General features: G+C 55.4%; 1 protein-coding gene across 1 annotated transcript; it reads right to left on the bottom strand.

Moving 5' to 3' along the window:
- Window positions 1-2,705: 2,705 nt before the first annotated feature.
- On the bottom strand, window positions 2,706-12,820 carry ALKBH6 (alkB homolog 6). The gene is made up of 6 exons (XM_084612106.1): window positions 12,175-12,820; window positions 8,630-8,698; window positions 7,621-7,681; window positions 5,973-6,124; window positions 5,108-5,224; window positions 2,706-3,581 (listed from the first exon to the last, which is right to left on the bottom strand). Exons 1-6 carry the CDS (start codon window positions 12,325-12,327, stop codon window positions 3,309-3,311), a joined length of 825 nt encoding a protein of 274 aa, XP_084468232.1. The 5' UTR covers window positions 12,328-12,820; the 3' UTR covers window positions 2,706-3,308.
- Window positions 12,821-15,111: the final 2,291 nt, after the last annotated feature.

Genomic DNA, 15,111 nt, shown 5'->3' on the forward strand with positions numbered 1-15,111 from the left:
GGGGAAAGAGCCTGCCTGCAAAAAGACATCGCTCCCTGGACTAATGAAAAGTGCAAGCAAGGGAAGAACGAGGCTGATGGGACGCAGCTTCACCCACGCCCTATGCAGCACAGACAACCATGGAGATCATGCAGAATTCAGCAGAGTCTCAGCAGCCCTGTGAGAACTTCAGGCCGGATTCACGGCTCTCCCATTCCTGCACTTTGAGGCAGGGATGTGGGGGGAAGGGAAGAGGTGGCTTGAAGCCCCCTTTGCTCTCCCTGCATTCTGGGCCTTGCCCAGCTCCCAGCAATAGTCAGAGCAACCCCGAGGCTGCTCTAACTCACATACTCACTGGGCCCTGGGGAGCAGAGAAATGGGCATAGCGCAGTGTGCTCCAGCCGGGGCCATTTATGCTGCACAGAGCAGCTCAAGTGTAATTATCCAAAGGAATGTCAAGAGGCCTCTTGATCCTGGTCTATAAGTACCTACACAGGCGGCAGATTTCTGTGAGCGGAGGGCTCGGTAAACCAGCAGACAAAGGCTGATGTAGATCTGGACAAATTCACACAGGGAAAAAGATGCAAATTTTTAAACAGAGAGGGAATTAACCCTAGGAACTACTGACCCAGGGACAGGGGGAGTAATCTCCATCACTAGAGTCTTTAAATCAAGATTGGATGCCATTTAATCCACTCTAGCTCGACCACCAGAGAGGGGCTGGATGTAGGAATGGCTCGGTGGGACTCTCTGGCCTGGGCTATACAGCCCCACTCACGCACCAGGACTCATTTGTGCAAGGCATATTAGGTGTACTACAGTAGTGGCAAGGAGCCCCAGGCATGGACAAGGTTCCCATCATGCCAGGCGCTGCATAAAACACCAAAAAGAGACTGTCCCTTCTGGCCACAGACTATGGGAACTGAGCAATTTCCCCTTCATGCACACTTGTGAATCTCCAAGCTAGAATCCAGCCCGAGACACCCACAGACCTTCCCGTCTGCCCCATTTCAGCCTAGAGGAGGGGACCAAAAGGAGCCGAGACCACTGTAGGTCTATAGGGTTCAGGGTGACACCTGCCTTCCTGGGAGATGTTAGACAAGACAGGGAGTCCCCCGCAGTGCGGGAAAGGCTAATCGATCTATCATACTTCTATAGCAGGATGCACCTTAGATGCCCCTAGGCATACCAGCTTCAGCACCTCCCCCATGCCTACAGCCGACCTTCATTTGCCACAGTTTTAGACAGGTAAGGCACCCCTAGAATGCGGCACCCCTAGGCACATGCCTACTCTGCCTAATTGGAAATATGGCCCTGTTGATAGTGCCCACCACTGTACGAGCTGAGGGTCTTACAACTCCTCTGTGAGGTAGGGCAGTGGCATTACCCCGCCAGCACACAGGTGGGGAAACTGAGGCCCAGAGCAGCTAAGTGACTTGGCCCAGGTCACACAGGAAGGCGGTGGCAGAGCTAGGGCTTGAACCCAGGTTTGCTGAGCCCAAGGGTAGTGCCCTGACCCCTGGGCCGGCCAGCCATCCTTCCTCCCAGAACTGGTTCTGCTGCATCCACAGAGCCGGGGAGAGTCTGCAATCAAGGATATCCTCCGCTGTCTCTTCAAGCCCTGCTGGCTGCACCGAGACAAGAGGAGTGGCGGCGGTGGCCCTGCGCTCATCCATTCCAGCCCCGGGGCGCCGCGTTTTCCCCACAGAGAGCAGCATGCTCCAGCATGTCACACAACGGCCTTCACGCCCGAGTGCAGCCGGCTCGCAAGAGAACCAAGGGGGCGGGGTGCACAGATAGGTCAACATGTGCTCTTAGCCACTCACCTCCAAAGGTATTAAGAAAGTCAGAGTCGTGCGGTAAAGGCCAGATTCCCAGGGGGGTGAAAATCCATATGGACACCAATGGAGCAATGGCCTGTTCACACCATCTGGGGATCTGGCTCCTCCATACCTGGCTCTCGGAACAGCCCAGCGCTTCAAGTATGTTCATGAATGAAGCCTCATAACCTCCCCGGGAGATGGATGTATGACATTTCTCCCCATTTTACTGACAGGGAAAACTGAGGCACGCAGCAAAGACGTGACTCACCCAATGCTCCAGAGTCAGTGGCAAGGGCAGGCATAGAACCCATAGGCATAGGCGTCCTGACTCCTGGACTTTGAGCATGCTCTCTTCTCAGACCCAGACTTATAGATCCCAGGGGTCCCGACTCCCAGCCCTTTCTGCTCTAACCACGAGACCCCACTCCCCTCCCAGAGTCCGGAATAGAACCCAGGAGTCCTGGCTCCCAAGACTGCACCCGAAGCTCAGAATCATCTAAATACCATTAGCCTCCAGCCACTGATTCTCCCGGTATTCCTGGTTTTTGTGGTGGATTCCCCACTGGGTATCCACCTCCCGTCCATCTGGAGGCGCTCCAAGCCACTGCCGAGTACAGGTTGCTCCATACTCCAGTTCCCCATCGGCTCCAGCTTAGAAAGCGCATCACTGATGGGAGGTGGATTAACAAGCCCTTAGCTGCAGCAGTTAATGGCCAATCCCTCCCCTCAAACGCACGGTTTCACCTACTAAGCACCCAAGGGCTACGGCAGGGGCAGAGAGCGCAGGTGTGAACGGGGGGCAGGGGCAGCAGCTGGCTGAGCCGAGATCTCAGTCCGGGGAAATGGGCTCAGTGGCATAAGAGAGTTCAGAAGCAGAAATGTAACAGATCCCTCAAACAGCAGCAAGGAGCCCCCAGCGAGGTGGAATGACCCACCCCGCCTTTATTAGAGTTCATCGGTTTAAATGAACGTGTTTGAATGTAGGTAGGAGCAGGCGAGCCCGCCGTGCGCTGCTGAAGTGCTCAGGGTGCTTTACCAACGGATAGCAACCCCTGCCATGTCCCATCCAGGGAAACTAAGGCACTGGGAGGTGGAGAGGAGAGTCCCTTAAGGTCACATGGTGAGGCAGCAGCAAAAGTGGGGAGTAGGCAGCCAGGCCTTCTGGCTTCCTATCCCCTGCTCTAGCCACTAGACCCCACTCCCCTCCCAGAGCCAGGAATAGAACCCAGGAGTTCTGATACCCTGGCCTCTCGCTCTAACCACTAGACCACACTGCTTCCTGTCCAAGGCTCTGCGCCTTCGTACAGATGACCCCAGAGGCTGCTCTTCTCTTCCCCTGCGGGCGAGACGCTCTAGGGCTTGGCTCTTCCCGCTCTCCCAGCGCGCCGCAGGATGGGGTCTCTGCAGCCTTCCACATCTGGGCCTCCCTACCCCCTTGTTGATTGCGCGTTTCACGGCACCATTCTCCGGCAAGAGCCTGGGAAGGAGGGAAGCAAACTTCTCCCCTCACTTCCCCCTGCCCAGGAAAATGGCCGTTTTCAGCACCTTGGGGACATGGCGGATGGTGAGCGACACCCGGGTTCCCCGGCGCAGCTCGTCCCCGAGCACCGCGCCGCAGGCCGCCACGTTGGCCACTTTCTCCGTGATGGCGTCAGAGGCGGCGGGTCGGATCCCGTGCAGGTAACGGACGTACATGTCCTCCCGCAGGACCAGGAGGCTGCGTGGCTCCAGCAGCAGGGACAGGAAGTGGCGCTGCTCCTCTGTCTGGGGCGTGGGGACCTGGGAAAGGAGAGCGGTGCACGTTCAGAACGAAACCTGGCCCTTTCTGCAGCTGCTTCCATGGGAGGATCTCAAAGCACCTGAAGGATGTTAGTTGTTTAAGCCACACAACCCCCCCGGATGTTGACAGCACCACTCCCGTCTTCCAGATGGGGAAATGGAGGCACAAACAGGGCTTTGCCTAAGACCACACAGCGAGTCAGCAGCAGGACTGGGGAACAGAACCCAGGAGTCCTTATTCTCAGGCCCCCCCCCAGCTCTAACCACTACACCCCACTCCCCTCTCAGAGCTAGGAACAGAAGTCCTGATTCTCAGGCCTCCAAGACCCCAACATGTTCTAACTACTACACATCACTCCCCTCCCAGAGCTGGGGACAGAACCCATGTCCATGTGGACAAACTGGAGAAAGTCCAGAGAAGAGCAACAAAAATGATTCAAGGTCTAGAAAACATGACCTGTGAGGGAAGATTGAAAAAACTGAATTTGCTTAGTCTGGAAAAGAGAAGACAGAGGGGACAGGATAATTTTCAAGTACATAAAAAGGTTGTTACAAGGAAGAGGGAGAAAAATTGATCTAAACCTCCGAGGACAGAGCAAGAAGCAATGGGCTTAAATTGCAGCCAGGGAGGTTTAGGTTGGTGTCAGGGTGGTTAAGCACTGGAATAAATTGCCTAGGAAGGTTGTCAAATCTCCATCACCGGAGATTTTTAAGAGCAGGTTGGACAAACCCCTGTCAGGGATGGTCTAAATAATACTTAGTCCTGCAATGAGTGCAGGGGACGGAACTAGATGACCTCTCAAGGTTCCTTCCAGCCCTGTGAGTCTATGATAAGGTGGGCCGGGGGGTGCATGCATACACACCTATAAGTGCATCATCCTTAAACTGTATGTGAGAGAGAGAGAGAAGGAACAGGGATGTGTATGTGTGTACTGCTGTAGTCGTTTTTAAGATGGATGGAGTTAAATTAAAGCACTACAAAATCCACATGCAGACCAGCCCTGCCTAGCTTCGTGCACAGCAGGGATCCCACCGCAGGGAACACGACTGGGGTTATTGGTTTCCCTGTTGTGCCTCCGGCAGAGATTTTTAAAGCTGCCCAAGAGATCTGGCTCTCAGATTAAAATGAGCAGGAACTGGTTATCCCAATCCGCCGATCAGGCTCCACTGCCCGCGGCACTGAACACACAGGGTGAAAAAAAGACAGTCTCTGTCCAGCTCAGGTACTTAAGATACCACAGTGATGGGCACCAGCTGAGCGCCTCACAGTCGGAAATGGATTTACTTTCACAACCCTCTACAGGAAGCAGGGGGATTCTACTGGGGCAGGGGCTGCCTTTCTGTTCCAGGTTTGAACAGCTCCCAGTTCAATGTGGGTTTCTGGTCCAGGACTGGGACTCCTAGGCACTACCATAATACACCTATTAGCAATAAAAATGTACAGCTCCCGGCACAATGGGAACCAAAGGGAAAAAAAACAAATCCGTTATTCTCCGGGCTCTGTCTGTAATTCCTTCTGTGCTCACCTGCTCACTGTCTGCATGCTGCCCCCTACTGACGGGATGGTAGAAGTCCAGCAGCGTGTGAGATCCCAGGCTGATGGTGGTGACGGTGGGGAAGTACAGAGGTCCATCTTCATGAGGCTAGAGGGAACCGGGATGTCAGACTAAAAAGGGAAGGCGCACGCACGCACTCACTCACTCCCCCAGCTCTCCTCTCCGGTACCCAGCACGAAACGCAGGAAGAAATGTCTCTACACACAGAAGACACGTGGACCAACCCGTCACACGCAGGCCCTGCTGCTGAGCAGATGCCTCCCTGACGTTGCCAACCTTCGCAGCCAGCGCACGTGGCAAAGCCGGGAGCGTGCACGGGGAGTGCCCTAGGCTCGCATGTCACTGGTACGCCACACCCAAGATACAAGCACGGCTGGCGAAGCAATCTGCTCTCTTGAAGTGAGGTCGGGGCTATCAAAAGATGTTGGGATTAAGAGAAGACGTCGGTAGCTGGGAGTCCTGACACACAGCCTAGCCACTAGACCCCACTCTTCTCCCAGAGCTGGGGACAGAACCCAGAAGTCCTGACTCCCATCCCATGCTCTAACCACTAGGCCCAATTCCTTTCCCAGAGTCAGGGACAGAATCCAGGAATCCCAACTCCCAGGCCGCTCCCGCGCTAACCACCACTCTCCTGGGAAAACCTAGTCTTGGCTATCTAGACTCCGCCTCGCTGAAATCTCCAGCCAGCAGGATTTGCCATGGTTACAGGATTTGCCCCCATAGACACGCCTCTGATCAGGTCGGGATCTGCATCTGCCCCTCTTCACTTGCCCCCAAGTGCAGGAACTACCCTGAGGTTGAGTAACGAAGCAGCTGGCCCACGGGTAGTTACCATGATCCCCTGCCCAGGGAGGTACTCGTTCACCAGCACGTGGTTTGCCAGCTTCCCTCCAAATGCTCCGAGGGAGGAGATCTTCTCAGCATAGCTCTGCAGCCAGGCAGGCAGCTTCTCCAGTACCATCCCTTTTGGGTGGGGCAGCCCTCCTGGGAGGCAGAGGATACAGAGAGGAGCTGGCGATGAAAGAGATCCAGCTGGTCCCATCTCGCTCAGAGTGCTGGGAGATCCATGGTTGAAAAGCACTGGGCTGGATCAACCCCTACAGGCGTTTCTCCAGGGGTTCAACCAGGCTTAGTTTAAGCACCATACCACCCTAAGCAATTCCTCTCCCTCTTTCGCACCTGCAACCAGCAAATCCCTAGCTCTCAAAGCACTTTACACAATTTGCAGATAGGGAAACTGAGGCACAGAGAGGCAAAGTGACCTGCCCACGGTCACCCACCTGGCCAGAGGCAGAGCCAGGAATAGAACCTAGGTGTCCAAGACCCTGCTTAGTGCTCTATCCTCTAGGTCACTCTGTTTTCCCATCTTGGTTGTCACCTATGCGCTCCAGCCCCTGGATCATTTTTACTGCTCTCCTCTGAACTCCCTTCCAATTTGTGCCCTGAACTGAATGCAATTAGCATATTTATTAGGTATATTACAGTAGCACTGTGGTGCCCCAGTCATGGACCAAGCCCCCATTGTGTCAGGTGCTGTACAAACCCAGAACAAAAAGACAGTCCCTGCCCCAAGGAGCTGACAAGCTAAGTAATATCCCTTGGTCCGCTCACCCCAGATCTGACTCTCAGCTCCCCGGCTCAGTCATATTTGGGGGTGTATATGCAGCCCCCCCCCCACCCCCATCACTATATCCTCTTTGATGCTACATCCTACTGCAAACGCCCATGCGACTGGCTGCTCTTCAGTCATTGCTGCTTCCCATGGAGGGCTGCAGATCATTTCCCACCACCCTCCAGAGGTGCTTTTGCCTGGAAGCTGATTAAACCCCGGACACGCGGTGAGGTTGATAGGGACGGACGCACTCCGGAGACATCTTTGGAGAACCACCAGTGGAGGAATCTGGGTCATGGGGTCCCAGGGAGGGACCTGGTCTTAGCTCCCACCTGTGACTAATCAAGCCCCATTTACACGAGGAGAAGTTTCTGCAGGAGATCCAGATTCAGCCACACCAGTTACAGGAAAGACCTGACTGGGGAAAGCAATGGCCCAGACATCAGCAAAAGCCCGAGACCTTAGGAGGGGCCTGGGTTACCTGACTTGACCTATGTCGAGCTGCCCTTGAACTATAAACATGTCCTTGGGGAAAGGAACTGAAAACAAACACTGATGGGGAGCTGGCCTGGGGCCTTGCATGAGAGTGGGAAAACTGAGGCAGGGTCTGGCGCTGGGTTTGGGGAGATCTTGTCTCCTCAATCCTGCAGCCAGCCAGCCCACTCACCAGCCAAATGACATTCCTTCCCTCCCTGATGCAGGCTGCTCTGCGTGGCTTCTAAAGGACAAAGCTGACACATACTGATCCTGCGCTGAGCCCAGACTAGACCATCAGCGGGAGCGAATTCCCCAGTCCCATGCACTAACCGGTCCTGGTGCAGTGGGGGAGGTCACCTGGGAGCCAGCGATGGGGCCGGAGAGAACTCACCCCAGTTCTGCAGCTTTCTTCCAGACAGCTGGGTCCACTTGGGTTTGGGGGCAGCATAAACCTGAGGGGATGAACGCAGGGAAGGGATGAGATGCCAGAAAGCTTTGCTTGAGAGGGGAAGAACATTATGGAGAAACAGTACGAGAGGCACAAAGTATTATTTACATTAGCGCCTAGGGATGCCAGCCACACCCCCCACCACACTGTGCCGCGTACTGTCTAGGCACAAAGAAAGAGACCATCCCTGCCAGGCAGAGCTTATAAGCTAAACAGACAAGGCAGACAAAGGGCACAAGGGGAGACTGAGGCTCTGAGGCTAAGTGACCCACCCAAGGCCTCACAGGTAGTCTGTGGCAGAGGCAGGAATTGAACCAGGGCCCAGGCTAATGACCAAGGGGCTTCACATTAAATGAGCCTGCCCAAGGGACCAGGGGGGAAACAGAAGCAGAAAATTAAGGATAGGCCTTAAGCACAGGGAGTGGGTGATGGGGCCCAGAACTGAATGTTTAGAGGAAGGCCGGCCCTGTGGTTAAGACCCTGGCGCAATTCTTGTCTCCACCACAGACCCCACAGGCAAGGCACTTCCGTGCTTATATCTATAAAATAGGCACAACAATCCACCCTGCCTACTGAGGCTGCAAGGTCTTTGGGGCAAGAGCTGCCACTCATTCCGGGTCTGTGCAGCGCCCAGCACAATGGGGCTCTGATCTTGGTTGGGACCTCAAGGTGCTCCCATAACACGTATCATGAACTTAAGATCCCTACTGGTCCTACTACATTGAAGGGGGAGTGTCGGGCGGATTCCAGATCTACAAAAGCTGGGTCCATCTGTGCACTCGGGGTCTGGGACCGAGATCTCCGTTGCAGAGAAGTGAAGTTAACGGACAAACTGCCCTGCTTTTATCCGAGTCAGGCAGGAAATTCCTCCCTGCAAGAGCAGCGTCCACCAAGCACTACACTCGCTTCTCATGCCATGGGAATAATAAACCCAAATGAAAATCTCACACACCTGGTGCAGCAGATAGGCCTCCTCCGACTCAGAGATGAAGTTTGGAATATAATAGACAGTTGGTGGAACCTGTAATTAAAACATACTCATAACACCACCAGATATTCATCAGTAGATCTCAAAAGCACTTTACAAAGGGGGTCAGTGTCATTATGCTCAGTTTACAGACTGGGAAACTGAGGCACAGAAAGGGGAAGTGATTTGCTCAAGGTCACCCCGCAGGCCAGTGGCCAAGCCAGGAACAAGTTCCAGTGCAGTGCTCTATCCACTAAGCCATATGCCACCCCTGCAAAACTCTGTACAACGAGTTTGCTGGGTCTCAGCAGGACAGGTGCCCCTTACACAAAACCACCAGTAGGCTCCATGCAAATTGCCCTTCCACTACCCCCACCCATCCCAAAGGTGTGGGCCACGTCAGCAGAGAACCCAATGGCTGAACGCACCTCTCAGCCTGAACTCTGTTCGCACCGACAGAACGGGCCTCCCTCCAGGGCAAGGCAAGTGAGAAGCTTAACGTTATTACGTCCAGGACGGCAGTATCCAGAGGCACCAGCCGAGATCGGGGCCAGGTGCTGCCCAGACACAGTCCCTGCCCAAAAGAGCTCTCAGACTAAACGGACGGGGAGGGGCAGGGGATTAGTATTTCTGTGTTATAGATGGGAATGTGGGGCAGAGAGAGATGAAGCGACTTGCATAAGATCCCATAGGGAGTCTGTGACAGCAGGGAATAGACCCCCTGTCTCCAGCGCACTACTTTAACACTCTAGTCACTAGGCCAGGGGTTCTCACTTTTTTTTTTTTTTGCTGGAACCCGCTCTGAAAATATTTCAGGCTCTGACAACCCCCCCATACCATGCCACCACTACCTTTATGCTGCTGCTGGCAGTGGAACTGCCTTCAGAGACGGATGTCTGGCCAGCGGCCGCCGCTCTCTGCCTGCCCAGCTCTGAAGGCAGTGCAGAAGTAAGGTGGCCATACCGTTACCCCCCTACAATAGGCTTGTGACCCCCTTTTGGGTCAAAATCTCCACTGCAGTAGGCCATCCCGGTCTCAGTTACACCCACCTGTTGTCTCTGCAATCCCAGCCCAGCCCCTTCACTCCAAAGCCACCCTTCCTTTCTTGCCCCACTGCTGGCCTACAGATTGACAGACGCCTCCGACACACCACAATTCACCCAGGAATTGAAGGAGATCATCAAATCCCTCTCCAAACAACTCCAAAAGAAACTCGATAACCTCGTCCCCCACAAACCCGCCCCACGGATCTTTTACTTGCTTCCCAAGATACACAAACAAGGGAACCCAGGCAGGCTTATTGCACCTGGCCATGGCACGCTTACCAAAGGAATAACTGAACTCATAGAAACCATCCTCAAGCCCAGTGTTTCTCAAATCCGGCCACGGTGGCCACATGTGGCCACCAGGGGTTTTTCCTGCAGCAACAGCAGCCTCCTGGGCAGAGATGGGGGAGGGGGTCAAAGCAGCACCCCTTCCCTGCAGCGTCTAGGGGCTCCAACAGCAGGCTTCAGCCCCCTCTTCAGCTGGAGGCTCTGGGCTTCAATCCCCCAGGGTGACGGGACCCTATGCTTCAGCTCCCCCCCAAGCTTCAGCTGTGGGGCTCTGGGTTCTGGGCTTCAGTCCCCCAGGATAGCAGGGCTCATGGCTTCCCCACCCCAGTCCAATCATGGGGCTCCGGCTCTGGGCTTCAGCAGGGCCAGCCTTCCTGGGCACCATGGTCAAGAAGCAAGGAACGGACAGGAGCCTGGGATGTGAGGCTGCAGAAGGGAGCTCGGGGCAATTGGCCCGGGGGGGAGGAAAGAGAGCCGTGGGGCCCGGGGGACAATGGAGAGCCTGAAGGGAGGCAGTGGGGGCCAGAGATGATGGGTGGGGGGCCATGGGAGGCAGCAGGAGCTAAAAAATCCAACTGTACATTATTTTTATGATTGAGTCTGCAAAATAAACCCACCCTATGTAAATAAATAATATTTGGACTTGTTTATGTGCATATTTGTTTTTCCTAAAGTATTTTAGGAAAATTTGTCAGAGCAGCCACCAGCAAGACTTGGTGGCCACACTCTAGGCCATCCAAAAATTTGTTGCGAGGACCCTAGCCAGTCACCACACAAAGGACCAGCTTCCTCCAGGACACAACTGACTTCTTCCAGAAACTCCACAGCATTAACCACCACCCTCAGATCATCATCCTTGCCACCTTGGGTGTCACCTCCCTCCACACTAACATCCCTCACAACAACAACATGGCCACCTGCCTCAAATATCTACAAGACAGACAATGGACGATACTGGGATACCCACCCCAAGTGCCAAACTCATCCACGTCATCCTCACCCTTAACCATTTTACATTCAACACCACTTTGTCCAGACCATGGGAACAGCTCTGGATACTCGGATGGCTCCCCAGTATGCCAATGTCTTCATGGGCCATCGTGAGGAATGAGGAAGATTTTCTGGACAAAGGCACCACAAAACCAATGATGTACCTGTGACACATCAATATTTTCATCCTCTGGACAGATGACTGACCTCTCACATAGATTTCCGTCACAACTTCAACAACCATCCCACAACCATCGAACTGTAGAACACTCCTGTACCAGTGTCAACTTCCCGAATGCCAAGATCCGCTTCAACAACGGAACCCTACAGACAACTATCTATTCTACAAGAAACCCACGCATCAACACATTTGCCTTCACAGATCCAGTAAGCACCTCAAACACACCAAGAAATCTGTTCTCTCTGTAGTGAGGCACTCCGATACCACAGAATAAACTCCAAGGAGGAAGTCCAGGATACACACCTTAACACACTTAAAACCACCTGCACCGAACAAGGACACTCCACCAGAGAAGTAGATTGTATCCTGGAACAGGCCACCCAAATATCCCAAGAGAACCTGCTCCAATACAGAACAAAACCCCCTCCAACTGTACCCCCTTAGTAGGGAGACCAGATGTCCCAATTTTATAGGGACAGTCCTGATATTTGGGGCTTTTTTTATATGGGCTCCTATTACCCCACCCCATCCCCATCCCGATTTTTCACATTTGCTATCTGGTCACCCTACTCCTTAGTTGTCACCGACCAGCCCATACTGGAACGCCTACAGGGTAACATTAAACAATTCCAACCTATACTCGACAGGGATCACAACCTGAAAGAAATCCTGGCCAAATCCCCTCTTCTGGCTTTCACACCAACCTAGCGAAGCTCATCATCAGAAGCATGTTCCCCCCAAACCAGGGCCCACCAACTCAAAGCAGCACCAGACCATACCAGAACAACAGATGCGAAACCTGCAGGCATATCTCCACTGCTATAATGCTCAATAACCCCTCCCACCCCAAACTCACCTTTCAAGACCCATGGTTTTTACACATGCCCCAACAACTAAGTGGGTAAAACCAGACGATCTCATCTCTCTCAAATGAACGTTAGGGTATTGCACCAGTGCATAACAACCACATAAAACCCCCAGTTCCCCCTATTGCCACTTCCCAGCTACGTTCCCCGCCTGGTTACCTGCTCTAAACGAAACGTTTCCAGCGCAAGTATCTTGGCACATGGCTCCTCCATCTCAAAGGAGGGGCCTGCGACGGCTGGAAGGTCCAGTCTTCTGGGTCCCCCTCCTGGAACCGTTGCAGATCCATGGAAAGGAAGCAGAGGCAGCACCATTAGCTACCTGAGAGCTAGCCAAGCTCACACTGCAAACAGAAGCGAGACCATCAGGGTCCCCAAGCTGCAGGGAGAGCTCCAACAGGAACATTGGCACGGCAACAGTGGCTCTCAACCAGGGGTACACAGAGATCTTCCAGGGGGTACGTCAACTCATCTGGATCAGTGTTTCTCAACCTGGCAGTCCCCCCCCGCCCCCAAAGGGTCACAGGGCAGGGTTTAGCAGTGTTGCAAGTGCACAGCTGGCTTTAGGGGGTGGCAAGCAGGACAGCTGCCCAGGCCCTATGCCACAGGGAGCTTGTAAAGTTATATTACATGCTTCAGCCCCGGGCAGCAGAGCTCAGGCTTGATCCTCAGGTGGCGGGGCTCGGGCTTGACTCCTGAAAGTCAAGTCTGGAAAGGTTGAGAACCACTGACCTACAGCACACATGGGCCTTAGTACTGTGCATGGACCAACCCTTGCAATCCCCACTCCGCTTATGGGCAGGGTTATCCTCACCTCACGTACGGGGAAACTGAGGCAGGGAGAGAGGAAGTGTTCAAACGGGCAGAGCCGAGAACAGAACCCAAGAGTCCTGACTCCCAGGACACTAACCTCTGAACCCCACTCCACCTCCCAGAGCTAGGAACAGAACCCAGGAGTCCGGGCTCCCAGCCCCCCGTCGCCGGGGACAGAGAGAACCCAGGAGTCCGGGCTCCCAGCCCCCCGTCGCCGGGGACAGAGAGAACCCAGGAGTCCGGGCTCCCAGCCCCCCGTCGCCGGGGACAGAGAGAACCCAGGAGTCCGGGCTCCCAGCCCCCCGTCGCCGGGGACAGAGAGAACCCAGGAGTCCGGGCTCCCAGCCCCCCGTCGCCGGGGAGAGAGAGAACCCAGGAGTCCGGGCTCCCAGCCCCCCGTCGCCGGGGACAGAGAGAACCCAGGAGTCCGGGCTCCCAGCCCCCCTCGCCGGGGACAGAGAGAACCCAGGAGTCCGGGCTCCCAGCCCCCCAAGCCAGGGAGAGAACCCACAGAACCACCTGGCAAGTCGCAAAGGCTCACGGGAAAAGCGCTCCGCTGCTGAGGCCCCTCCCCCACCTGAGGCACGAGCACAACCACTTCCGGCTGCCCCTTGATCGAGGTCCCCTCCCCGCCCAGCCCCTGAGAAGCCACGGCTGAGCCAATCAGCGTTGGGGGGAAAGGGTAAGCGGGGGGAGGGAACCAATCGGCCTTTGCGATAGGCGGGGCAGGCCGCAGCCAATGGGCTGGGGGCGGAGGCGGGCCTTGGGCGCCTCCGGGTTCTAGGCGGCCGCGCCGTCGCGCGCGCCCCCTGGCTGCCAGCAGCAGCCTCGTGGGCGAGCGCGTGAGCGCGGCCGGGGGCTGCAGCCCATCCCCGTGGCCTCCCGCCGCTCGCGGTACAGCAGCAGCAGAGGGTCCTCCGCCTCCCCGTGCCCCACACCACAGCTACCCGGCTGCCCCCCCCGGGGTCACCCCTTGCAGCGTCTCCCGGGGGCTGCGCCAGGGTGTGGGGTGCGGGGTGTCTCGGGGGTGACTCCCCTTACCCAGCATGGCACGGGGGGCACGGCTTCCTCCAGCTGGGTGCTGTCTCTGGACACCCCCCCCGTTCCTCCCCAGCACGCTCTTTCCTAGTTCAGGGACTCCCTGCGACCTACACCTCCTGCATCACACCAGGGGCTCCGCACGTCCCACATTCTTCCCCCCCCCTCTGGGGCTCTGTGTGCCCCCCATTCTCCTCCCCCCCACCATCCCGGGGCCTCTGTGTGCCCCCCATTCCTCCCCAGGGCTGCCCTCCATAACATTGTCTCCTGTTCTCCCCATTCACGCCAGGGGCTTGTGTCCCCCATTTCCCATTCCCCCCATAACAGGGTCATAGGAACGGCCAGAGTGCGTCAGACCAAGGGTCCATCGAGCCCAGTGTCCTGTCTCCCGACAGTGGCCAGTGCCAGGTGCCCCGGAGGGAGTGAACAGAACAGGTCATCATCAAGTGATCCATCCCCTGTCGCCGAATATCCCCCCAGCCAGAGGTTCTGTGTGCCCCCCATTCCCTCCTCCTCCCATACCAGGGTCTCCCATTCTCCTTCTATGCCAGCAGCTCTGTGTGCACCCTCTTCTGCCCCATGGCAAGGGCTGTGTGTGCATTCTCAACCCCTCCCCATTATCCCTCTTCTTTCTGTCTGAGTGATAAGTCATTCAGGACGTCAGCTCTACTGGGAGGATAGGCAGAGCCGAGATGGGGGCTTGTTATGCTGGAATGCATAATAGCTGCCATCTGCAGCCAGCAGCAGAGGGGCTTGAAGATGTGGCTGCATTCAACTCCAGTAGTTGTCCCCTCCATTCCCCCCCGCGCCACCAAATCAGTGGAGTTCTGCTCACTGGCGCCTAGAATGATCCCCGAAACGTTGGGGTTGATCAGCTGCATCGTTCCAAGGGCGAGTTGAGCCTAGGGCTTCACTTCTAAAGATGCTCTGTTGGGAAGGACGGCCGAGCCGCCAGAGAGCTCAGAGGCAGGGCTGGAGAGGGTCGAAAGAGAGATTAAGTTCATACTCCAGAAAGAGAGAGAAGGTGGCATCTTAAAGCCTCCGCTGAGAATCTCAAATTATTATTTTTTTAAGTTAATTTTCTTGCCCTCACAATTGCAGGGGAAAAGGGGGATTCTAAACTTAGACACTGCAGAGGCTTTCGTTTTAAATGCCCCGCTGACCTGAGATGCCACCTTCCCTCTCCTCATATTATTACAGTACTTCCAAAGAGGAGCTGGGAATGGGGGGGAGGCAGGGGGATGGGAC

Source organism: Lepidochelys olivacea (genome assembly GCF_965140295.1).
Source record: "Lepidochelys olivacea isolate rLepOli2 genome assembly, chromosome: 23".
Lineage (NCBI taxonomy): Eukaryota > Metazoa > Chordata > Testudines > Cheloniidae > Lepidochelys > Lepidochelys olivacea.

Excerpts from the sequence above, each read along its gene's own strand:
- ALKBH6 (XM_084612106.1), bottom strand. The coding sequence starts at position 12,327 with ATGGTGCTGCCTCTGCTTCCTTTCCATGGATCTGCAACGGTTCCAGGA. Across the intron at positions 8,699-12,174 it reads AAACGTTTCGTTTAGAGCAG|GTTCCACCAACTGTCTATTA; the intron begins GTAACCAGGCGG and ends TTTTAATTACAG. Across the intron at positions 3,582-5,107 it reads AGCATGCAGACAGTGAGCAG|GTCCCCACGCCCCAGACAGA; the intron begins GTGAGCACAGAA and ends CTCCTTTCCCAG.